Below are 26347 nucleotides of genomic sequence, written 5' to 3'. Positions count from 1 at the left end.
TTTTTTTTTTTTTCAGGATAGGGTTTTGGTGCCCTAACGGGCATTAAGATGCCACTCCAGAGCAGGAGAAGGAAGATGAAAGTTCTGTCAGATCTATTGAGCATTGTCAGAAGTAATGCCAACAAAAAGTGGTTGTAAACTTTATGGCGGAAAGAATGAAAATTTATAGAAGGGAGTGAAAGCTGCGAGTCATTGACCACTAGAATTGTCCTTGATGCATTCCGTTCTGTAAGGAAAGGAAAATATGATGTACCCCAAATGTGACAGCAGTACAATATTCCAAACTAGGGTGGATAATGGCAGCATAACAGGTATCCTTGACATCTGTACAAAAAAGATTGTATATATGTTTATACTTCTCTTGTTGTTAAAAATTTACACTTGAGCAAGGCAGTGCCTTATGCATTTGGTAGGAGTCTGTGAAAGAGATTTACAAAGAATTCTTGTTGCCATTCACAACATATGTCCCAATTCTAATTAAAAATATTTTTCCGTGTTTCCGTGACAACAAGCAAGCAGACAAAAACCTGGTATGATTATTATTTATCAAAGACATGCACTATTCTTTCTGATGTATGGTAGTTACACTACTCCAAAGTAGACATGGTTAAATTATGAATGTTTTCCTGTACTTACTTGCACTGTGACACTTGTCAGTATTTCAGCAATGAAGACATCAAGAGTAATACCTCTGAAATAAATAACATTACCATCACTCCTAGCAATACGCGCATAAGTCTGTAATACCGATTCATTATCAGTGAGAATTGTCGTTTTGCAGATGTCCACTACTCTTTTAGCAAAGCATTTTGCCTGTGAACGTTTCAAAGCGAGACGAAGACCATGGTGAAACGTCGTTACCCTTCTGTAGGACAGTAGGAATCTTGAGACAATCAGCGGGCGTATCTTTTTATTTCGCAGTCCACGAGTCTTGTACTACCCTAAGTATTGTTTTATTTCCGTCTGAAGAAAACTCGAAGGTCATTCAAACTCCAAATAATATCTCTTCAATTTTTAGGAAATTAGATTACAACATTATTTTTAGACCATACGTAGTCATTACATCAAGTTTAACCTGATGTCCTTGCTATAAAGATGGTCGTTTGAGTACAGCTCTGCAGTAACCTTTAGTTATTTAGTTTGTTTTAGGTTATCTATATTTCTGGTAGTGTTCATGTTTATCCTGGCGTACGCAAGGTAACATGGGCCTTATCTTCTAACTACACTGATTTTTAGTAAGGGCAGCAATATTACATAATTAGGAAATCACAGTCAAAGGGAGATGCCAAGTCTGTCCCGTGTGTTACTTTCTTTTGCAGGAACGGTAACTGGGTAGGGCACCTTTTCCCGATTCATCTCGAATTAGGCGATACAAGATGAACCAGTTTCTCTCTTCAGTGTGGATTGCCAGAGGCCTAAGCTTTTGCTACGGGTTGTAACTACTTCGCATGCCTTCCTAGTGTGCTGCTAAGTGTCAGGAATTATTGGTTAATTTTCCTGATGTTCAGAAACCAGGGAATTATTTAATCATTTGTTATCCTACCCATTTTCATGGTTTATAAATAACTTTCTCCCCATTGCGGTACTGTAACTAAACGATCTTTCCTTCGTAAGAAGAACATGCGTTTGAAGTATTCTTATTTTTGTAGGAGTCAACTAGGCTTAGCCAATCCATCCCACTGCAGTTTCCCCACACCTCAGTGACCCCTCCCCTCAAGATTAGTCTTGTGTAGAGGGCAGTAGAGCCTAGAGACCATATTATTAGTAGACTTTCCATCCCAGAAGCCTCATATGACTTGTCCTACTTGAATGCTAGAAAGACTTAAACAAGAACAGGGTTGTCTTGGAGTGAACTTCGGAACTGAATTGGCGCACTTTTGAGTGCCATACTGGGTACTTTCTTATAAGTAAGCACAAGCATGATGTGCACACTCAAATATGTATGCACATGTGTGATGTTCACGGTCGAATAAGTATGCATACATAATGTTCATGTTCTGATCATTGTATATACGTCCTCATACATGTGTGCAAGCCCATGTAGTTTTAGTTTCTACAAGACTGCAACTTGCTTACACTTTTCTGACAGATCAGGACACTTTGCCTCACTTCAGTAGATTTTCGATTTCTTTGTAGCTAACTCTCTGCTTAAAGGACAAAAGCTCTTCGAAGCTTCATCGTATATTGTGCTGGACTCCTTGATCGCCGGCAACATGCGAGTTTTTCTGTTCCAGAAGTGAATTGTGTAGGAACCTGGAAATCTCTGGAATTAGATAGAATTCTTTTTAATTGTTTTTTTTTATTATTTTGTTCACGCAACTGTGGCGTACATATCGAATGCTAGGAATTGTAGTAATATTTTGCAGTTTTTGCGGCCTGGTGAAGCTCTAATAGCCTCTCTTCCCCCCACCCCCTCACGCACACTTATCTTTCTTACTGTATGTTATATATATATATATATATATATATATATATATATATATATATATATATAAATTGTATATTATATATATATATATATATATATGTATATATAAATTGTATATTATATATATATATATATATATATATATATATATATATATATATATATATATATTATATATATTTGTATGCATATATACATTTATATAATATATATATGTGTGTGGGTGTGAGAGTTGATGAAACGGTATTTGCCAGTTAGAAGCCCATGTGAATTAAGTTACAAATCATATATTTTGGGTGAGCTACAAAACGAACACGATTGAAATGAAAGGAAGGTAGTCACTGGCGACCACCAGTTTCAAGGCCCTGCACTGACTCCCTCGAGTAGCTTCTCCGCATTAGGGCTGAGATGTTGGTATTAAAGGAGGCGTAATTCCTAGTTTCCAGTGACTGCCCAGGGACCCCAACGTCTGCTCAAGAGGCCCCTCGAAATGAAACGACAAGGAAGGGGTTCACGGGTTTGGTGGGGGTGGGGGGCTCATACAGCCGCAGAGTGAACGACCTATTGAAACGGACAATTCATGGGATAAGTACCAAGAAAAGCACTAAATTATGTGAGAAGAAAAATTGCCGTTCTCTTGATAACAATTAGACCTTAGCCAATAAGATCAGACCTTGATTTTTGCTGACACCAGCATTAAATGGCCCGAGTGTGGAGAAGCGGCTTGAGGGAGTTACTAAGAGTCGGTTGACTCAGTATGAGTCAGTACAGAGACTTGAAACGGTAGATCGAGGTTTCTGCCAGGGATTATCTTCCTTTAATTTTAATCGTGCCCTTGTTATATCTCATCTAAAATATGTTGTATAAAGTAATCCACGATCGTCTTACTGACAACCACCGTTTGATGAAGTCTTGTATGTATATATACTATATATGTATACTGCATATCCATATATACTTGTGCTGTAATCAGTTTTACAGGTGACTTTATACATCAAACACCACAGGCGAGAAATGAAACGCGGCTGTAGATACTGACCGGTTTCGGGTTTATTGCTAAGTAAGCCATCTCCAGAGGACTGATACAAAGATGGCTTTGGTAGTAATAAAGCCGAGACCATGTTTCATTTCTTAACTGTGGTGTGATATATATAATATATAATATATATATATATATATATATATATATATATATATATATATATATATTATGTATGTATATGTATGTATATGTATGTATATGTATCACACATTACCACAGGTGAAAAATAAGAAACTGGGTGTAGGTCCTGACCGGTTTCGACTTTATTTCCAAGCCATTGACGAAGGACTGATACAGAGTATGAGAAGTCACAAATATATATACTACAGGAACAGTACTGACGAACATACACAACCGTTAGAGACTACATATCCCCCCTCAAGCCGGTGTCGAGGTAGGAGTGGCCTTCAAAACTCATTTGGCTAAAAATCACAATATACTCTCAGGGGACGATGCTGATAAACAGACCATACCCGGCCTCAAGATCCACACCTGACAGGTGTCAGGGAGGCGGAGTTTAGAAACTCATTACTACTGCTACCCCTGTACTGTGTTTACAAATATGATAATCCTATTTTCATACATCTCTACTGCCTACCTTAAAATTTAAACAATTTACAAATTTCTTTTGATATTAAAGGATCAAGTTTATACATCCCTTGACTGATATTCATATTATAGATGCAATGATATTCCTTTCCAGTGCATTATTAGAATGTACAATCCTTTTTGCCCCTTCCCAGTTGATAGCGTGATTGTTCTCACTAACATGTACAAATATACCACTGTTCCCTTGTGCATATCTCATACATTTCTTATGCTGTTCAATTCTTTTTTCCAGTGCTTTCCGGTTTGGCCAATATAAAAGTTGTTACAAGACTTACACGGAGTTTTATATACACACCCTTTAGTATTGTCAGGGGAGTTCTTGATAAGTACATTTTTCATTGTTTTATTGTTCTTAAATGCGACATTAACACCAAAATTCTTAAGAAGATGTAGGATATCTTTCATATTATTATTATAAGGCAGAACAAGCAAATTTTTTGTGTTGTAAGGTTCTTTCTGGTTTTGATACACTGTCTTTTTTGCCGCTTCAAATGCACTGTTTAATACGCTATCAGGATATTTCAATTTCTTGCCTGCATTCCTAATCTTGTCTATTTCATCATCAATATATTCAGGGCTACATACACGTAATGCTCTTAAAAACATAGATGAAAACACTGACTTTTTAACCTTATTGCTTTGTCCAGAATAGAAATGCACATAGGAAGAAATATTAGTGGGTTTTCTATACACACTATATTTAAACCCATTACTATTTCTTCGTAGGACATCCAAAAAAGGTAAGCACCCATCATTTTCCATTTCCATAGTGAATTTAATTGATGGTACTAATTGATTTAACTTGGCAAAAAAGTTATTTACATCTTGGTTCCCTGGCCATACACAAATTATGTCGTCAACATACCTAAACCATGTTACATTACGTGGGCTTATGTTGTTTAATATTTTTTTTTCAAAAAATTCCATATATAAGTTACTTAACACTGGTGATAGAGGGTTTCCCATTGCCATACCAAAATTTTTGTGAGTAAAATTTACCATCAAATTCAAATTTACAATCTTTCACACATAATTTAATCAGTTCAATTAAGTATCACTATTCACAAAGGTGCCAATTGATGATCTGATGGCGTTTTTATCTGAATTGTTAGAGAACACACAGCTGGATATCCCATTTTCTAAAAGTACTTTAATTTAACTGATGAAATTGTGTGAAAGATTGTAAATTTGAATTTGATGGTAAATTTTACTCACAAAATTTTGGTATGGCAATGGGAAACCCTCTATCACCAGTGTTAAGTAACTTATATATGGAATTTTTTGAAAAAAAATATTAAACAACATAATCCCACGTAATGTAACATGGTTTAGGTATGTTGACGACATAATTTGTGTATGGCCATGGAACCAAGATGTAAATAACTTTTTTGCCAAGTTAAATCAATTAGTACCATCAATTAAATTCACTATGGAAATGGAAAATGATGGGTGCTTACCTTTTTTGGATGTCCTCATACGAAGAAATGGTAATGGGTTTAAATATAGTGTGTATAGAAAACCCACTAATATTTCTTCCTACGTGCATTTCTATTCTGGACAAAGCAATAAGGTTAAAAAGTCAGTGTTTTCATCTATGTTTTTAAGAGCATTACGTGTATGTAGCCCTGAATATATTGATGATGAAATAGACAAGATTAGGAATGCAGGCAAGAAATTGAAATATCCTGATTGCGTATTAAACAGTGCATTTGAAGCGGCAAAAAAGACAATGTATCAAAACCAAAAAAGAACCTTACAACACAAAAAATTTGCTTGTTCTACCTTATATAATAATATGAAAGATATCCCTCATCATCTTAAGAATTTTGGTGTTAATGTCGCATTTAAGAACAATAAAACAATGAAAAATGTATTTATCAAGAACTCCCCTGACAATACTAAAGGGTGTGTATATAAAACTCCGTGTAAGTCTTGTAACAACTTTATATTGGCCAAACCGGGAAAGCACTGGAAAAAAGAATTGAACAGCATAAGAAATGTGTGAGATATGCACAAGGGAACATGTTAGTGAGAACAATCACGCTATCAACTGGGAAGGGGCAAAAAGGATTGTACATTCTAATAATGCACTGGAAAGGAATATCATTGAATCTAGCTTTATAAAAGAAAGTTACAACCATAATATGAATATCAGTCAAGGGATGTATAAACTTGATTCTTTAATATCAAAAGAAATTTGTAAATTGTTTAAATTTTAAGGTAGGCAGTAGAGATGTATGAAAATAGGATTATCATATTTGTAAACACAGTACAGGGGTAGCAGTAGTACAGTAATGAGTTTCCAAACTCCGCCTCCCTGACACCTGTCAGGTGTGGATCTTGGGTCGCGTATGGTTTGTTTATCAGCATCGTTCCTTGAGAGTATATTGTGATTTTTAGCCAAATGAGTTTTGAAGGCCACTCCTACCTCGACACCGGCTTGAGGGGCGATATGTAGTCTCTAACGGTTGTGCATGTTCGTCAGTACTGTTCCTGTAGTATATATATTTGTGACTTCTCATACTCTGTATCAGTCCTTCATCAATGGCTTGGAAATAAAGTCGAAACCGGTCAGGACCTACACCCCGCTTCTTATTTTTCACTTGTGGTAATGTGTGATAAATGAATCACGTACAAAAGTGATAATAATCATCACGTATGTATGTATATATATGTATGTATGTATGTATGTATATATATGTATGTATGTATGTATATATATGTATGTATGTATATATATGTATGTATGTATGTATATATATGTATGTATGTATGTATATATATGTATGTATGTATGTATATATATGTATGTATGTATGTATATATATGTATGTATGTATGTATATATATGTATGTATGTATATATATGTATGTATGTATATATATGTATGTATGTATATATTTATATGTATGTATTAAAGTGTACACTCGGCAAGGAAAGTGAAGATACAGTTTTCATTAGATTTCGTTCATCGAATTTTAATTTTTTTCTTACAGAAAACACATAATCTCCGTAAATTTACTCTAGAATATGAAAATACAATGCAAATTATATCATATATGTTAAATCTGCAAGACAAAAACCTTCAGATAGGCTACTTAAAAACACTATGCATGTCCGAAGTAATCAGAATTTCTCAGATGACTTCGTTCATAGAGATCTAAAAGATAGTGTGTGGATATCTCGGTGTAGTACTGTTTATCAGAACGGCAATATTTACTCGTTTTCCATTATGAACATGCTTATTATGGCATCATCATACGAGATAATAATAATTTCTTTAATTTTTACACATTCGTTTTTGTATTTCACGGTGTTAAGTCAGCTGGAATTAATGGCAGTAAATGTTGACAGCTACGGTAGGTTGACCAAATCTGTTTAAATCCGCAAGAGCGTTCTCTATGATGTGAGGAGCATTGCGAGAACTTCAGCGGGAAAACACAAGTAACTGGACATTTCTTGACGTTGCCATAGTTTCTCTCTCTCTCTCTCTCTCTCTCTCTCTCTCTCTCTCTCTCTCTCCAGTGCTAAAACATACTATACAAATAAAGTGTTGCTCACTCTAAAAAAAAAAAAAATAATGAAATGAGTAGCTCTACATATAGGCCTAGGCTTACACAACAGCAGACTCTCTCTCTCTCTCTCTCTCTCTCTCTCTCTCTCTCTCTCTCTCTCTCTCTCTCTCTCTCTCTCTCTCTCTCTCTCATAACACTGCATTCTTTCCTTTATTGTTCTCCACGTTTTTAACTCTTGATTTCATTACGGAAGATCGCGTTTCTGATTATGCAAGCATTCTGTTCATTGTGGTATCATAAATTCATTTGTGTAAGGTTACTTGGTAGGTTATGTCGAAAAATGCTTATTTTGCTCAGAACTATCGCTGCAAATTACAACTTGAACGAATACTGTAAAGCTTACTACTGCATTTAAGTATCAGTGATTTCAGAATCGTAGAATATGATTGAAAGTTATAGGAGGTCAAGCAAAAAACAAACACAATAAGACTGAAGCTCCTCCCCTTTTTAAAGTTGCCAGATGTCGCATTATTGAGCAATATATGTCCAAAGATTTAAAAAAAACTGTATCCTAACTTTCCTTGCCGAGTGTACATTTTAACATATCCAGTTATAAAGAGAGCCCTTATGGGCTGAAAACTTTTTCATTAAAAAAGGCAACTGTTGCTGAAGAGCTTACAGAAACTTTAGATATGGAAAACATCGTCAAGCATGAATGTTAAGTATTATCAACATGAACATATATTACAGGGAGCTTTTATGGAGCATATAAAAGGCAAGACTAGAATTTTGATTTTGTTCTTCCCGAAGCACACTGCTGAAGCCTTAGGAGGCACTTACCTCATGCATGTCTCTGACTGTCGTCTTCTGAAACAACATCGAATTCAGATGGGGCTGGATCGGGTTGAACGCTGTGTGGGGCAGGATCTTGGCACCGCCACACTCAAGGTCTTGGTGAAGGATGTCCTCTTTGCAGACTGATCTTATTACTGCTGAGACTGTTTGAGGGCCGTTCATACCCCACACAGATGGCTGAAATTGATATTATAACGAGGTCATTAATTATGAATTTTATTTTGACCTGGGAAATATGCTATCTGCTTTCGCCAGCTTTCAGTTCCACTTGCAGTATTACAGATATTACAGTAATGGGAAAGTTGTTATCTGATGTGACGCCAAACTGATTCATAAGATAAATAAAATAAGAGCATGTAAAATGCCATCGCAAGAGTAACGCAAATGCCGCAAGTGCCTTACGTTGAAATGTTCATTCAGGTAGAGCATGAATTTCTCGAGCATATGATGATGCTGGTCGAAGTGGAAGTTGGCGCCGTTGACGAGATTGAATGAGGCCAGTCCTATAACGTTCCTGAGTTCAGTCACAGGGGATATGCAGATGACGTCCGAATCGCTGTAGAATCCTCCGGCTTGCCAAACCATAGCATTGCGCATCATGTTGCTTAAATTAGCTGCTGGCCATTTTGCTGGAGGGCGGTTTTAGTTAATTATTGTGACTTGAAAAACCATGCCAGAAGGCTCATTAATTTTTTGTACTAGAATCTACAGATGGAATTTCTACTTATAAAAGAGAAAACAGAACCAGTGAAATAAAACAATGAACAAATAAAAAAAATAGGATCAACAGTTTGATGACATTATAGCTCATCCAAAGGCTTGAGGTTGAGCGGTTAGCCTTTGACTTCTTTACCTCCAAGCCTTTGACCTGGAGAGCTCTTCCAAAAGCCTCAGTGAACGTCTTTGATTGAGACTTACTTGCATTAGAGTACCAGGCGCCTGACCTGTATAATTCTTCCAACGGTGTTCCCTCGAAAACGTCATCCAGGTCCACTGTGACAAGTCTCAAGTTCTTGTACTTCTGGAGGAGCTGTTTCACCAGCCCATCGCTGAGGTCGACGACTGGGGAGGTCATTACGTACCATACTAGTCCTTTAGGATTCTGTTGGGCCATACTGGGGATTGAGAAACATTCCAGTAGTTTCATTATATGTATATTTATACATATATATACTGCAGTTTATCCGAATAATATAATTGAATAAATATCTATCTATAAATATGTATACAGTATATATATACATATAATATGTGTATGTATATTTCTTTTGAAGTTAACAGGATTGTTTGCAGATACTGTTTTTATGTAGACTGAGTCAGTCTATACTTCTTATTCTCTTCAGGCAAGTTTCTCAGGAATGGGGGAAAATTATTCAAAATTTTTTGCATGTACTTATTCTAGTTGACGGACTGTTTCCTCGCTCTTTGGCAACGTCTTCAGGACTAAATTACAAATTGACATACAAGGTTTTTATTACTGCATGTGGACTTAAATTTTAAACTTAATGTCATTGGGATGCTGAATTTCTATTGGTCGGCGGGTCTCATTCTCACGCTGGTGTTACGGGTGGCAGCATGGGGATTCTTGGTATTCCTTAGGATGCATCCTGTGCCGCTGCTTGCAGCAAATGGCGTGGGCAAGGGCATGATTCCGGCGTGTGGCCAGTAGTCTTGATTTGCTTCGTTGTGAGTAATATGGGTGTTCTGTTGCTCATGTCTCCCTTCAGATTCTCACACATGTCCTATGGCTTCCTTGAAGAAGGGAGAAGTCCATGTCCCGCTATATGCATAATGCAGGCTGTTGTTGATTTATGCTCGGAGCTTCTGCTATTTGCAATCTGTGGAACCGGGCCTCTCTGTGCATAGTCTGTGTGCTTTCTAAGTATTCTTTGAGCGACAGAATACCCCGGGACACGACTATCAACAATGAATCAAATCAAGACTATTGGCTTTCGGAATCATGCCCTTGCCCATGCCATTTGCTGCAAGCTGTGGCATAGGACTCATCCCATGGAGCGCCAGGAATGCCCATGCTGCCGCTCAGACCACCAGTGAGAGAATGAGACCCACTGACCAATTCAGCACCCCAATGAAGTTATGTTTAAACTTCAAAAGTCTGCATGCTGTAGTAAAAACCTTGTCAATTTAGTCCTAAAGACATCGCTGATGAGCGAGGAAATGGCCCGTCGACTAGAATAAGTTTATAGGAAGAATCTTGAATAATTATTCATTATTCCTGAGAAGATGCCAGAAGAGAAGAAGAAAAATTATAGACTGAATCAAAGTCCTGATAAAAAGATAGTATCTGCAAACGGTGCCATTACCTTTAATAGAAATTGCATAAGAGAAAATATGCCCAGATATAGTGTATTTGTATGGATAATAGATATATACCACTGCTTTTACCTCAATTATTCAACTATCTACAGCAATGCATTTGAGAGTTTTTTTTTTTTACTTTAGTAAAATAGCTCTAACTAACTTTCTCTCTCCCTTTCTATGCAGGGAGACTGGGGGAGATATTATTTCATATGCTTCTTTTCTAGTAAACATTTTCTATTCAATGTAAATTCCTAATCGGAAATTCCCAGTAGAAATTTATAACTAGCGAACTTAATTTGATCCAGACTCCCATAAGACACCTTCAGTTAATTTGTAATGATATATGAATAACGAACTGAGAAGAGAACCAGTGATATATATAGAGAGAGAGAGAACAGAGAGAGAGAGAAGCGAGACAGAAAGAGAGAGAAAACAGAGTAAGAATAAAACAGAGAGAGAGAGAGAAATAACGAAGCAGAGGTAGTAACAATACTTCCTGTGTTTCGCTCATGTAGCCTAAACACGGGCGCAAGTTAATCTATGGAAATCATTAAGGAATGTTTACACGTCTCACCTGTGAAGCTTAGCTTTTAACTTTAGCCGGAAAATCAACACTTCCGGTGATGTAAAAAGACCCTCCTTCGTAGTAGGAGTCAATTCAACTAATCCACCCAAAAAGGACTTCCTTAGATAAGTCTTCAACCAATTAGAAGTCTACCAAGGGGCTGGACAGAGGCTGTTACCTGCCTTTTTTTTAGGAGGGGCATTCCATTTTGAAAATACTTAAAAAGGGAAGGAAGAACAGAGAAGAAGCAGAGAATAGCAGAGAGAGAGAGCCTTAGAGAGTGAGGTCGTAGGCCTCACCAGTTGTGGGTTGGCGGTAACCAGATTCAAGAAAGCAAGGCTCATACTCTTACTCACACTTCGATTCATGTTCATACTACTTAACTTGTGTATATATTTCACTTGTATATGCAAAGTGTTATTTTTACTAGTGTGTTAATGAAGTAAGAAAGCTGCACTGTCTTTCTAAAACCTCCTGGGACTCAAATGTTACCACGACTAATAACAAAGCTGGAAACGAACTACAACAATAAAAGCAACTATAAAGAAAGGAACATCATAACAAAGGTGCTAACAACAATACATTAATAACAAGCATCAAATGAAATGGTGAAATAAACATTACAAATGGTGCCAGCGGCATAGGATCCGAGAAGATGTAAAAGTGCAGGGTGATGAACGAACAGTTAGCCTACACACACAAGAATTTCATAAGTGACGAAGTGAACCATAACGAATCGACAAGCAGAACTCCAAACAGGTGACGAGGTGAATCATAACATTGACGAAAACAAAGATTGAACCACGAGAACGCAAGCATCCCGCTACAAACGTCAACAGTCGAAAGATTTGAAGTGAAGTAAGATTTTAAAAACATTACCGCTCAGAAAACCCACAACTAAGAAATATTTTAACCCCGAAGAGAAAACGAGAAACAACGCAATATACCAGTGAAGCAGCAACAACGCCTTTGTGTTGGTAGCTATAGACACAAACACAAAACAGATTTTTTTACACAGTCTGTTAAAAAAACGGATGAGTGCATTTCACATGTACATTCCCGTTAAAATTAAACATTACTGCGAATTCTAAGAAGCAGAGGAAATTCCAGAAGGTTGGCAAAGAAAGAAAAGGACTATATTAGTCAAACTCAAAACCAGGAGTCATATCCTGAGCGTCTACAGCAAACAATGTGTCTGCAGCATACGACGTGTCTGCAGCAAATGACGTGCCTACAGTGCTGGTTGTGAAGAGGAAAAGTGATAACAAGCAACACAACCGAACTAAGTAAGTCGTGATTGGAAAGTTATTTTTAATTCTCTCTCTCTCTGTGAGTGTATGAAAAATCTCTCTCAGAAAGTTTATAAAACTTTTATGGTTCTCTCTCAAAAAAAATATTTTTTCCTTGTGATTTTTTTTGATGTTTGATAGATAGGAATTTTTAATAACATAACATGCTTTTGATGATGTTTTTTGAATACTGTTGTGTATTTGTGTATGAATTTCTTATGATTTTTAGCATACTGGTAATATGCAGGATTCATTTGATGAATTGTTAAATGCCATTAAACATAGACATTACCATTTAAGACCAACAATAATTAGACATAGTCGAATTCCAGTGCCATTAACTCAAGAAAATACTAACAATAATAACACAAGTAGCAACAATACTAACACATTTCAATTTAGAACAGTGGCGCAAGCAGCGATCATTATGCAAGCCACATGATTCTGTGGAAGAGTTGAAAGTTCAAATTCTGACAAAAATAGGTTAGAATCATATTCTTTGAACAAGTGGCTAGCGGACGCAGACAGTCGAATATCTTCAGGGAGAATAACAGATGAAAGAGCAAAAATTAATGAAGCCTTGCTTCTCGTTAATTCAGAAATTGGTGATGCACATAGAACTTGGAGTTCAGTAAGATTCAACAATATAACCACATAAACTGAATTTAAAAGTATTTGTTTATCAATCTGGGAACCAGTAAGTCAAAGTGATGCCTTATATAATATTAAAAAACTCCTTACCCAGCTTTATGGTGGAGAATCCATAGCAAATCTTCACACAGATGTTGAAGAATCTTCATACAAAGTAATGGAAGACTTGAGAAAAACGAACATCACCATAGGAAATAAGATTTTGGTGATGAAGATGATTTAGTTAGCTTAAGATATGTTTTAAATTACATGTCATTTGGAACGATATATAACGCTCTCGGAGAAAAAGAAAAAGATTTTAAGAAAGTTAAAATTGATCCTAAAAGTGATAGCCTTACAGCTTTAATATCAATGAGGTAAGAAATCCAGAAGAAAGAGATAGATTTTTCTAATGAATTTGTAGGGGTAACAGAAACACAAAATGAAACGAAAGGCAGAAATACCCATGATTCATATAAAAGAAATAACAAGTATAATGATAATTCCAGACAAGTAGGTAATAGGCAGACTTCCTTTCAAAGGAAATTTGCACAAAGTACCAAGAAAAGGTGGAATCTAAACCAGAAAGGAAGACAGAATTAATCGAGGAATGGAACATTATTTTGATAAAATCAATTTCTTAACAAGATATTTAGGCATTGCAGAAACTAAGATTCAGGGTCAAAATAGAGTAATAAAAGGAATAGTAGGGAAACAGATTTAAAAGTCTGGGGAATGTGAACTTAGAAATAAATATTTTGTCATAAATTTATTGAAAGTTTTCTAGTTTTAGAAGAGAGATATTTTCCCACACAAGTATTGTTCTCATTTAACTTGAGGAGATGTGGAATAATATTAGATAGTAGTGAAGGAAAGATTAGCCTGAAACAGGATAATCAGAAGAGCGTATGTTTTACGCTTGACGAAGAAAAGTTTCACCCAAATCTGATCAATTTGTCCGAGACAGTTTCGACAAGCAAAACAGACATACAGGAAAAGCAGATAAGTAACCAGAACAAGCAAGATAAAATAAACAGATAACAAGGAGAAATTCCCACTATTTCAGAATACAGAACTGAGATGTGCACATACAGATGATATATACTCAGATATAAATAATGGTGATCACCAAAATGCTGAATCTAACGAAAATCAAGGCGCCTATACCTATAATTGCAGCAATGTAGTAATGAGTTGTGAAAGTGAAGGGAAAATACTAAATGAAGTATTGCTCTTAGATAAAATAAATTAATCAGACAGAAATAGTATAATAGAATTAAAAGAAGAAACCACTGGAGATGCAGAACTTGCTATTTTTCAGACATAGAAGAAGAAGAAATATGTTGTGTTGGCACAGCTGATGATAATAAGGTACAATTTATACTCAACAGAGTAATAACTTTGTATCCAAAATGTTTAACAAAAATATATTTGAGATCAAAAGAGGATGTAAAGGATAAGGATGTTCTGTTATTGAATGAAGAATTTCCAGATTTTGTCTGAATGGATAATTCTCTCGTCCACATGATAACAGACTAACACTATACGCAGGTATTGTCTTTTGCATAGGAATTCCTATTAACAATCCTTTACTAACAGTAGAAGAAAAAGCATTTTTCTCTATAAATGGCCAAAACTCTCAAATAAATCCAGAAGTAAATAAAACAGATTTTCCAGAAAATAGACACAAGTTAATTCCGGTGTTAGAGAAATACAGAAATGTAATAGCTGTAGAAGGAGATAAACTAGGAAGAACAAATGTTCTACAACATAGAATTTTGTTAGATGATGGAGTCAAGCCATTTTTCATTCCTAATTACGGATGACCAATAAGACAGAGACCCATAGTTGATAATTTGATACAGGAAATGAAAAGAGATGGAGTAGTAATTCCTTCTAAATCTCCATATAATTCCCCATTGTTACTTGTTCCAAAGAAGGATGGTAGTTGGAGACTTGTAATTGATTACAGGAAGTTAAATTCCAACTCAGTTCCAGATAGAATGCCGATGCCGGTAATCCAAGATATGTTAGCTTAATTAGGAGGGGCCAAAATATTTTCATCCTTAGATTTGCTTAGTGGATATTGGCAAGTACCTTTAGATGAAGAATCGAAACAATTCACAGCCTTCAGCACACATAAAGAACATTTACAGTTTGAAGTAATGCCACTTGGACTCACATCAGCCCCATTAACATTTGTCAGATTAATGTTACAAATTCTAATAGATATAGAAAATGTTGCGGTATACTTGGACGATGTTATAATTTTTAGCAAAGACTTAGAAAGTCACCTCAGAACATTAGAAATGGTCTTAGAAAGCTTAAGAATTGCAGGACTAAAAATAAAATTAAAGAAATGTCAGTTCCTGCTGAAATCCCTAGAATACTTGGGTCATGTAATTAGTGAAGATGGACTGCGCAAGCAGGCAGGTTAAATAAAGGCAATAATTTATTACCCAGCTCCTACTAATTTGAAAGCATTAAGAGGGTTCCTAGGTATGGTAAGTTATTATAGACCTTTTATAAAGGGTTTTGCTACAATAGCCAAACCTTTGACAGAACTAACTAAGAAGGATATTAATTATGAATGGAAGGATGAACAAGAAACAGCCTTTCAAACACTAAAAAGCAAAATGACCAGGAACCCTGTTTTAGTTTACCCAGATTTTTCCAAAGACTTTTACTTGGCTTGTGATGCCTCAAGTACAGGGCTAGGAGCTGTATTGTTACAAAAGGCAAAAGCTAGAATGAGGGCAGTATATCATGCTAGTAGAGTTTTAAACCCAGCAGAAAGAAGCTATAGTACCACAGAAAGTGTGTGTGTAGCTTTATACTGGGGTCTAAAGAAATTTAGACACGTGCTTTTAGGTCATTAGGTTAATGTGCGTACTGTTCACAAACCCATTTGTGACTTATTTAAAAAGAGAGCCTTTACCAACAACATGAAGTTCAATAAATGGTTCATTAGTGTATTAAAATTTGCCCCAGAATTCAGATATATTCCAGGGTAATTTAACATCTTGGCAGATGCATTATCCAGATCTCAAGAAGAAACAGAAAAATGTATTACCACTAATACCTTTTGGTTTAGTTGTCAAGTAGTAGGTTTAGGTCTAGAAAGAGTAAAAATACAACATGAAAATGATGCAGAAATCAGACAAATAGGACAGTTAATGTTAGATGAATCCTTAAAACCTGATTTTCAATTAATAAATGGATTGTTGTATACAGGGCCAACAGAGAAGAATGGTTGTTCCCGGCTGTACATCCCAAAAACACTAATCAGAGAAGTTTTAGAACTAACACACTCACATAAGTTAGCAGGACACCCAGGAATTAAAAAAGACAAGCAGAATCATAACCAGAAATTATTTTTGGCCACATTGTAGTGAAGATGCCAAAAACTTTGTACAAAACTGTATAGTTTGTAATCAACATAAAGGTAACGTGAATCTTAAAGCTCCACTTGAAATGTCCATCAGAATTAAATCCATTTCAAGTAGTAACTATGGACTTTTTAGGTCCATTTCCAAGGACTATTAGAGGAAATAAACAAATATTAGTCTTCTTAGACTGTCTAACTAGATGTGTAGAAATCGCACCAGTAAGAAGCAGAGATGCAGCTACAGTAGCAGAAGCTCTTAAATCTAGAATTATCACAAGACATTCGTGTCCACAAGTTCTTCTTTCTGATAATGCTGCTGAATTTACTAGGGATCTTTTAAAGAGAATATGCGAATTTTTTGGAATAAATGTCAAATAACCGCTTATAAGCCAAGGTCTAATGGAGCGGTAGAACGAACTAATCGTAAAATAAAGGATATCCTGAAAACTTTAGTGAGCCCACAGACAGAAGATTGGGACTTAGCACTAGAAGACGTACAGTTCACATTGAATAATACTGTAAATAAGACAATAGGAGAATCCCCACATTATTTGCTATGTGGTTATCAGAAAAGAATGCCTAACATATCATTAGACGATCCAACACCGCCCAGACATACTTATAACTGTGAAGACTATGTTGCATGGAAGACCAGACGTACTTCGAGACAGTCATGAAAACAATGGAAAAAGTAAGAGGTTCAAAGCACTCATGCCAAATATTAAAGTATGTAAAAGCACCATTAAACCAGACATTACAGTGGGTACTCAAATTTATGTACAAAATCATGTTCTAGAAGGGCCGAATGTAAAGGTGTCTCCCAAGTTCACTGGACCATATAGAGTTGTAGAATGTTAAAATTAAACAGAGTAATTAATGAAAGTGATCTAAAAGAAAAAGTAGTTCGCTGGAATCATATAAAAGTAGTAAAAACAGATCCATGATCCACTGAAGTTATAGATAATAAGACATGAAAGTACTGTGGATAATGTTGTAAACAAAAGATATAATCTACGAAACCGACAGAGTTAAATAAGTGTATGTATATGTATTGGTATTGGACTGAAAATGTCATAAATAAAATGTATGTACTGAAAATATCACAAATATAATGTATGTAGTGAAACCTATATACAAAGAAAATATAAATATATGTGAAAATATATATATAATGTATGTAGTGAAAATATCATAGATGTACTGTATGTAGTGAAACCTATACATAAAGAGACATGGAAAAGTCAAAATGATCAAAGAGATCCCTCTTACCCTTCATTGGATATGCTTTGAGCACATTATTTGGCTCTTATTAAGTTGTAGAACATGAAAAAGAAGGAATAGACAGACTTGAAAGGTGTCAAAGCTTTATGATAAAATTATTTTAGTTGTACCTTTCAATACTAGGATCACAAACATTAATCACTGTGTACCCATTTCCTATGATTGTTAATGAACAAACTATCATTCAAAAGGGAACAATCAAGCATTTTGCATTAGAAGAACACGCTCTACTCTTGTCATTCTTTGCTGTCAAACAATTCAATGAGTGTATTCTGTTAAAAGAACAAGAATATATATATGTAATTTTGATAACCTGTATAAGAGTACTAATGCTTATCCCTGTATTCAAGAAATTGTGTTAAACCAAAACCAAAAAAAAAGATGTATGTAACACAGACTATGAGAAAACTTTTGAAGCATTTATAATTGACCAAGAAATCTTTGTATTTTCACTAAATATTGTTGTAGCTAAAATTAAATGTCACAGCATTAGCATAGAAATAAGGTTTAAAAATGTTAAATCTTTTACAACATCATGTCAGTTAGTGATAGCAGACCAATTATATTGTGAACCTCATCTTTTCACAACATATAACTTCAACAAACATGTGCCATATAAGAATTACTCATATATAAAATAAATAAATTTAAGTTAGTCTCAATTAGAATTAAAGAAGCTTGAAAATTTGAACTGTGTTGATGAATATTTCTACTATAAAGAAACTGTCTCCCCAATTTTTATCATTTGTAAATCTAATGATAATATTGATTACTATTGTTTTGTTTATCATAATAGTGAGAAATGCTATCAGAAAAATACAAGGGGTATTGAGTACTATTGACAGAACTCTATAATAACAATAATTAAAAATTGATGTTAACATAAATTGTTACATAGTGATGATTTCATATGTTTATTGTCAATATGTTCATTTAATGTAACTGTGAATTGACATAACTTATAATTTGATGTATTTGATGTTTTAATATGATTAATTTTTTTAGAATGTTTTGATGAACTTATGTCTTTTCCTCCACAATTGGAGAAACAATTTTTATTATATACATTATCATGTTTTACTGCAAGTTTAATTATTACTGTTATGTTTAATTAAACATTAAGGACAATGTTTGATAGGTGACCGAGTGATGTAATGATATATGAATAACGAACTGAGAAGAGAACCAGTGAGAGAGAGAGAGAGAGAGAGAGAGAGAGAGAAAAAATAGAATAAGAATAAAACGAACAGAGAGGGAGAGAGAAATAACGAAGCAGAGGTAGTAACAACACTTCCTGTGTTTCGCTGGTGTAGCCTAAACATGAGCGCAAGTTAATCTATGGAAATCATTAAGGAATGTTTACACGTCTCACCTGTGAAGCTTAGCTTTTAACTTGAGCCGGATAATCAATACTTCCGGTGACTTAAAATGACCCTCCTTCGTAAGAGGAGTCAATTCAACTAATCCACCCAAAAAGGACTTCCTTAGATAAGTCTTCAACCAATTAGACGTCTACCAAGGGGCTGGACAGTAGCTGTTGCCCGCCTTTTTTTAGGAGGGCATTCCATTTTGAAATTCCTTAAAAAGGGAAGGAAGGACAGGGAAGAAGCAGAGAATAGCAGAGAGAGAGCCTTAGAGAGTGAGGTCATAGGCCTCACCAGTTGTGGGTTGGCGGTAACCAGATTCAAGAAAGCAAGGCTCACACTCTTACTCACACTTCGATTCGTATTCATACTACTTAACTTGTATATGTATTTCACTTGTATATGTAAAGTGTTATTTTTACTAGTGTGTTAATGAAGTAAGAAAGCTGCACTGTGTCTTTCTAAAACCTCCTGGGACTCAAGCGTTACTACAACTAATAACAAACAAAGCTAGGAACCAACTACAACAATAAAAGCAACTATAAAGAAAGGAACATCATAACAAAGGTTCTAAAAACAATACATTAATAACAAGCATCAAATGAAATGGTGAAATAACCATTACAAATGAAACATTGCGAATTCCCTAGTGTCGGAACAACGAACCATTCAATCGACACGTCGCAAATACCAGAACTACATGTCGGCCATATTTCTGTACCTCTCCACACTGCACCAGGACCGATAGTTGGGTTTCGAGTCGCAAGATGTCTCTATCAGGAAGATGTTAAAAGCCCCCTCTGCCTTCCATTCAGTCTCATTCCTGGAAAAGTAGTGTCTATAAATGAATGTTTCGTTTTATTTCATGTCAGAAGAAAGGTACATGAACTGTTGGCTTGAAGATTTCATCTTGCGTATAAAAAAATGATTAACTTAAAAGTAATAGTTGCAATGACCTCTTGACTAATGTAATTTTTAATTAAAAAAATACTCAGACGCATGAGTCTTAAATGGAGAAACAAATCCGCATTTGTGTATGGGTACAAATATACTAGAAAATAAAACTAAACAAAACTAAACAGAGCTTCCGAAAATGTGTACGATTTCCCTTTTCATTCTGACGCTTGTTTTGAGTTTTTACGTTTTTCTTCGGTAGTATTTTGGAATCGTACAGATTCTTGAAAGCTGTCTTTTGCTTATTTTAGAATATAATTGTACCCTTACATAACTGTGGATTTGTTTCTCCAATCAATTTCTTAATAGTTCCGTAATGGGAAGTAATAAAAAATTTTTAATCGGGTATGTGTTCGAATGTCACTTAGAAGGAGCATTTTTTCATCAATTTTCTTTCGTATTTCAAAGCCTTCAGTGGAAACCAATCTTTGAATTATTGTGGCTGTTACAATGCAGAATTGTGATTGTGGTTGCTTGATTTTATAAAAAAACATGAACTATTTTCAGAAGTGCAAGAGGGTATAAAAGCAGTCACCTGAAGAAATTATTCAGCCTGAGGAGAGCGGAATCACCACTCGTACTTTCGTGGGAACAAAAGACGCTGCCATTACTGTTGCCAGTCACAAGACCGTTCATGATGTATTCTTTTGTATTTGCTTTTGATGTGTGGTCTTGGACTTCCTGGAATGGTGTCGAACTTCGCGGCGTTCTGTTGAAGTGCCTCTCAGCTTTATAGACGCCTGCAGTAAGGATGGAAGGTGAGGTTTCAATCTGAATTAGTTAAACTGGAAATTTTGTTATTCTTAAGCATCTTGTAGCGGGGTCTAATAAATAAAAATGTACAGTGTGACGTTAAGATGACGTTTTGTGTCGCTGGAATTCAACAGCTGCATGATAAGAGTCATGAACTACTTGTGGAATTCGTGTAGATTTTATTTACGTAAACCACATTGTTGGTCTGCTGTCTCATTAGCATTTTTCACCCTTCCCAAACTATTCTAAGCAATGTCACAGAATCACTTCAACAGATAAATGAATAGATATATGATTCACGATTCCGGTATTATCATGAGTTATGTGTAATCGTTCACTTTACTAGTGTATGTACAAGAATATATCATGCATGAACACACAGGAGACAGGACGCACTTGTATGGCTCTAAGGCTAACATGCCAGATCCTTAGGATTAACAGTTGTTCTAAGGTATTTCGCTGTACCCAGAATAACAAAGCTAAAAAAAATGGATGTTAATCATAAACATCTATGAAATGTCTGGCTACAGTCCTTATGTTTCAATGTCTTTGTCATTTAGTCTGAGTTATTCTGGAATTCTCTTAACGCTTCTGTTTTTCGTTTCCATGAATCATATACCTTTCCTTTCTTTAAGGGTCAGAAATGTCTGTCATTTCCCTAGGGTTTAAGCCCCACCTTTTTCCTTCCCCTCTCCTTTTCCTGTCTCTTAGGCACTCGGCTAAATTGGGATATTTTGTGCAATGAGGTCAACTGGACTAATTACTAAATCAGACATGTGGGCGTCCGTCTCTTGCTCCACATATTTGTGATTCGCCTCTTCTAGGGTCCCAATATCATGTTATATTTATTCATTATTCATCACTCCGTTTTCCTATTCTGTTTACCCTCATTACCCTGCTCATGCTAACGTTCAGTGATAACTTTTTCCCTTTTACAAAAATCTTTGTATGAAGACAAAATGAAACAAAGTTCTTACCGTTGGATGCGAAGACGTAGATGGCCCCAAGGAAGACAAAAGCACCGAAAAATCTTTTGATTTTCGTCAGCCGAGAGAAGCTGCTCATTTTCTCGATGAAGTGTCCCCGTTTTCAATTTTTGGATGACCTGCAACCCATGAATAATGAATACTATTTATATTATGCATCACTCTTAAGTCATCACTCCTTCGACTTCGTCATGATGATCAAGTGTTAATTGATTAATTGAACTAAGAGAGAGAGAGAGAGAGAGAGAGAGAGAGAGAGAGAGAGAGAGAGAGAGAGAGACTTACGTAATTCACCCAGGAGGAAGTACTGAGCACAATGGAAAACCCGTTATATAGTGAATCATCAATTTACGTTGCTGGAAGCCCACCATACGTTGTGCGATAATTTATGTTACGTCATTCCCGTAGAACTGACGGACAGTGGTATGTACCGTAACGTAAACAACTTGGTTTGAGTGAGGCTTCATTCCGTTGGGTGTTTCCACCCCGGTATTTAGACTTTACGACTCTCAGCTACAACTATACTTCAATTTTTGTCCATCGTATTGCGTTTTGCTCTAATCCTCCCTTCAGTATATTCATTACTTCAGTTTACGACTCTTCAGTAACATTGTAGAGTCTCTCACAGCACGAAGTCAATAAAGATGGAATGGGTTATAAGCACGTCCCATTCGGTAGACTGCAACGTCATCATGTCTGTCTGTCGTGTCCGTCGCTTCCAGAGAGATAATTGCACGGTGGCTATCAGTCAGAAGCGCTGAACTCTTCAACAGCGGTCAAGAGTGATTTTGTTATATGATTTTGTCATGAGGCATATGGTAGCAAACGGAACTTTTGAAGAAAACATTCCAAAGAAAATGGATTCAGTTTCATTAGTGCACTGGATTAAATCTAGACAGAAAACCTCAGACACGTGTAAGTGCATGTATGTATATATGTATATGTATATATATATATATATATATATATATATATATATATATATATATATATATATATATATATATATATATATATATATAATTTTATATATAGTGTATATATATATGTGTATATACAGTATATATGTATATATATATCTTGTGATGAGAGCAAATTGACCACGAGTACACAACTTTTAAAGAAAACGTTCCTAAAAAAATGGGCACATTCATAAGTGCGCTGAATGAAATCACGACAAAAAACCAGAGACACGTGTATAATAATATATATATATATATATATATATATATATATATATATATATATATATATATATAATGTATTATATAATGTATATTTATATATGTATATACTGTATATATGTATGTACTTTATATTTATATACCGTATATATATATATGTATATATGTGTGTGTATATACTGTATATATGTATATGTGTATGTATGTATGTGTGTATGTTGAAAGCAAACACCGAACAAGGTTTGATTTATAAGTGGGTCTGAGACAGGGTTTTGTTATATCTTCACGGCTCTAATATTTTTGTGACAGAAATAAGGTGCAGGGTTGTTTTATATCGTCACGGCTCTGTAGTATTTTTGTGACAGAAATAAGGTGAAGGACAGGGGATGTGGATGCAAAAAAAAAAAAAGGTAAACTTCAGTCTTTGCAAGAGTTAGTTTATGAGGTTAGATAAAGGACAGGAAAAATGAGCAATGGAGATTAAGGAAATGAAAAAGGTGATTGTGAGACGAATAAAGATGGCGACTCGCGATTCACAAACAGGCGAAGCCAAGAGAGTCTCTAGAGTTTTCCAAAAGGTCTGGAAGATAAAAAAAGAGAGTATTGTGGAAAGCAAAAGTGGCGGTTTAATGAATGCTTTTTGAGCCCACTCTGCTTATTGAAAGGTTAGTTTGGCGATGTAACTGTTAGCATGAATAGTCGATGGTGGAGTAAGATGACTGTGAAAGATGTGGAGTGTCGAGATACGATGACTCAGAAAAGATTTCTGTATGAAAAAGATGGAGCAGCGGCCTTAGCTGATTAGGCCACAGGAAGAGGATAGATTTTCAAAGGGCCTAAAGTTTCGAAATCTTTGGAGGAAGGACGTCCCGTAGGGGGTTAGTACCGTCAGGTAGATGCACTGTAGGCATTAATTAAGGTTCTTTGCAGCGTCCCTTCGGCCCCTAGTTGCAACTCCTTTCATTCTTGTTTTTTTTTTTATCCATTCATATTTTCTTTCTCCCATCTTACTCTCCACCCTCTCTTAACAGTTGTTTCATTGTGCAACTGCGAGGTTTTCTTCCTGTTACACCTTTCAAACCTTACTGTCAATTTCCGTTTCAGCTGTGAAAGGCCCAGCGCGTGGCCTTTGGCCTAAATTCTACAGTATATTCTATTTCTATTCTTGGAGGAGAGAGAGAGAGAGAGAGAGAGAGAGAGAGAGAGAGAGAGAGAGAGAGAGAGAGAGAGAGAGAGAGAGAGAGCTGTCTAGATGAGGTGTGTGAGTGTGAAGAAGATAGAGATAAGCAGCTCTGCTTTTGGGGCTGAGGGGGCGTTGTTATGATCTGCAACCTGTGAGCCTCTTTTATTGATTCTAGGCTACGATTGTGGAAGTTTTCTGCATAGTTCATTAAACCTAGATGCAGCAGTTAAAGGATGAGCTTGGCATTGACTGCAGCATATATATATATATATATATATATATATATATATATATATATATATATATATATATTATATATATATATATAATATATATATACAGTATATATATATATATATATGTATGTATTATATATGTATGTGTATATATATATATTTATATGTATATATATGTGTATGTATGTATATATGTGTATTATATATGTATATATATGTGTATGTATATATATATACATATATATATATATATATATATATATATATATATATATATATATATACATACATATATATATATATATATATATATATATATATATATATATATATATATATATATATATATATATATATATGTATTCAAATTGTTGATTGCCCCTCTTATGTGGATTTGTCCACAAGAAACAAAGTTGCGGGTTCTTATTTCACAAAATGTTCGATATACTCGGGTTTGTTCGGAATATCAGTGTATTGTTAATGAACGTTCAGCGCTAGTAAAAAATAACCATACAGAAAATGGAAGGGTAAGGAAGCAGTTTTATCCAGATATTTTCGTTTTAGCATAAGTTAGTTCCAGCGCTGATGACCATAGTCATTGTCATGCCATTTTACAGAAATTGATGCATCAGTAAATCGTACTCCTGGATGCTTCAAGCAGTAGCCACCGAATTGTTTTACTGAAAAAGCAGAAAGACGTTGTCCATGAATGCCTTACTTGCCTCTGGAACATTTTAGTTCATTTTTCATTTCATTTTTATCTAGGAATTATAACTGTGAGTAAATTGGACACAGAAACTCAGTTAGTTTAGTTTTGTTCGACTGGATTAAGGGAATTTCATTCAAGAAAAGTTCCTCGTCGGTGATCGACGTCGCGAGATGAAGTAGTTCTGTCACCATGTTCCCGAACCCAGTCTCATTTGATCTCATTTCGCCCAACTCCACCTAACAACGTTTATGGCTTTGTATATGAAATCCTGATGTATGGAATATTAATTTAATTCACTGTAATAAATTTGGTCAACTAATCAGTGTCACAAGAACATGGGGTTAAGAGGTCACTTTGGCTTTTCAAAATTGTGTAACGTTGATGGACGACATATTATTCAGATACTTCGTTAAACCACTCATTTTCGTGTATGAAATCAAAGAAAGGTGGTCACCGGTTTTATCAAGAAAACGAGAGCGGAATTAATTAGTTTACCTAACAAGAAGGGAAATCTTTTAGGTGAAAAACGATAACTCATTGATTCGTCAAAACGAACGAATAATACTCTGTCTTTTTGAACTATGATCGGAAACTGTTCGATTTTGTAGGCAGGAAGGAAGCAGGAAAAAACCATTTTACTTTTAAACAGGAAGAAAGGAAATTAACTGATGTCTGGCGTTGTTGATTTCAACAAAAAGAAGAAAAGCACATTTGTTGAATTAGACATTTCTGTTTAAAGAAAATACGAAACTCTGTTATGTTTCACAAGTGAAAAAGGACTGGGACACTTTTTCCACATTACTTTCCGTAGAATTTTTTGAGAACGAAAGAAAACTGTTTAATAAATGAAAATAAAATGAATAACATTCACCGGATTCATAAAGAATATAGAAATTCAATGATTTTCTTAATTATGGAGAATCAGTTAAACTTACCGTTTAATTTTATGTCGTGGATGTCTGTGGAGGAGGTACTGGTGGAATGGGTGCTCAGGGAAGACTGAAATCACCGTCATCCTCACCCCCAGTGTTGCCACACTCTCGGATTGGAATT

General features: G+C 35.3%; 2 protein-coding genes across 4 annotated transcripts in view; one reads left to right on the top strand and one right to left on the bottom strand.

Annotated features, from left to right (window-relative positions):
• LOC136841773 (cuticle protein 19-like) overlaps positions 1–26347 on the top strand; it is a 414507-nt gene that overhangs the window by 98728 nt on the left and 289432 nt on the right. For all 3 annotated transcript variants that reach the window (XR_010854140.1, XR_010854103.1, XR_010854095.1), the window contains one exon: positions 20751–21001. The gene's annotated coding sequence lies outside the window, so the exon portion shown is untranslated. The remainder of the gene's footprint in view (positions 1–20750; positions 21002–26347) is intronic.
• On the bottom strand, positions 34–26347 carry LOC136841607 (lactosylceramide 4-alpha-galactosyltransferase-like). The gene is made up of 8 exons (XM_067108724.1): positions 26230–26347; positions 21974–22101; positions 20779–20983; positions 20011–20112; positions 9369–9565; positions 8853–9079; positions 8436–8627; positions 34–2263 (listed from the first exon to the last, which is right to left on the bottom strand). Exons 2-8 carry the CDS (start codon positions 22059–22061, stop codon positions 2111–2113), a joined length of 1164 nt encoding a protein of 387 aa, XP_066964825.1. The 5' UTR covers positions 22062–22101; positions 26230–26347; the 3' UTR covers positions 34–2110.

The sequence above is a fragment of the Macrobrachium rosenbergii genome, chromosome 1 (assembly GCF_040412425.1).
Source record: "Macrobrachium rosenbergii isolate ZJJX-2024 chromosome 1, ASM4041242v1, whole genome shotgun sequence".
Taxonomy (NCBI): Eukaryota; Metazoa; Arthropoda; class Malacostraca; order Decapoda; family Palaemonidae; genus Macrobrachium; species Macrobrachium rosenbergii.
This window is presented reverse-complemented; position numbering and strand designations above follow the sequence as displayed.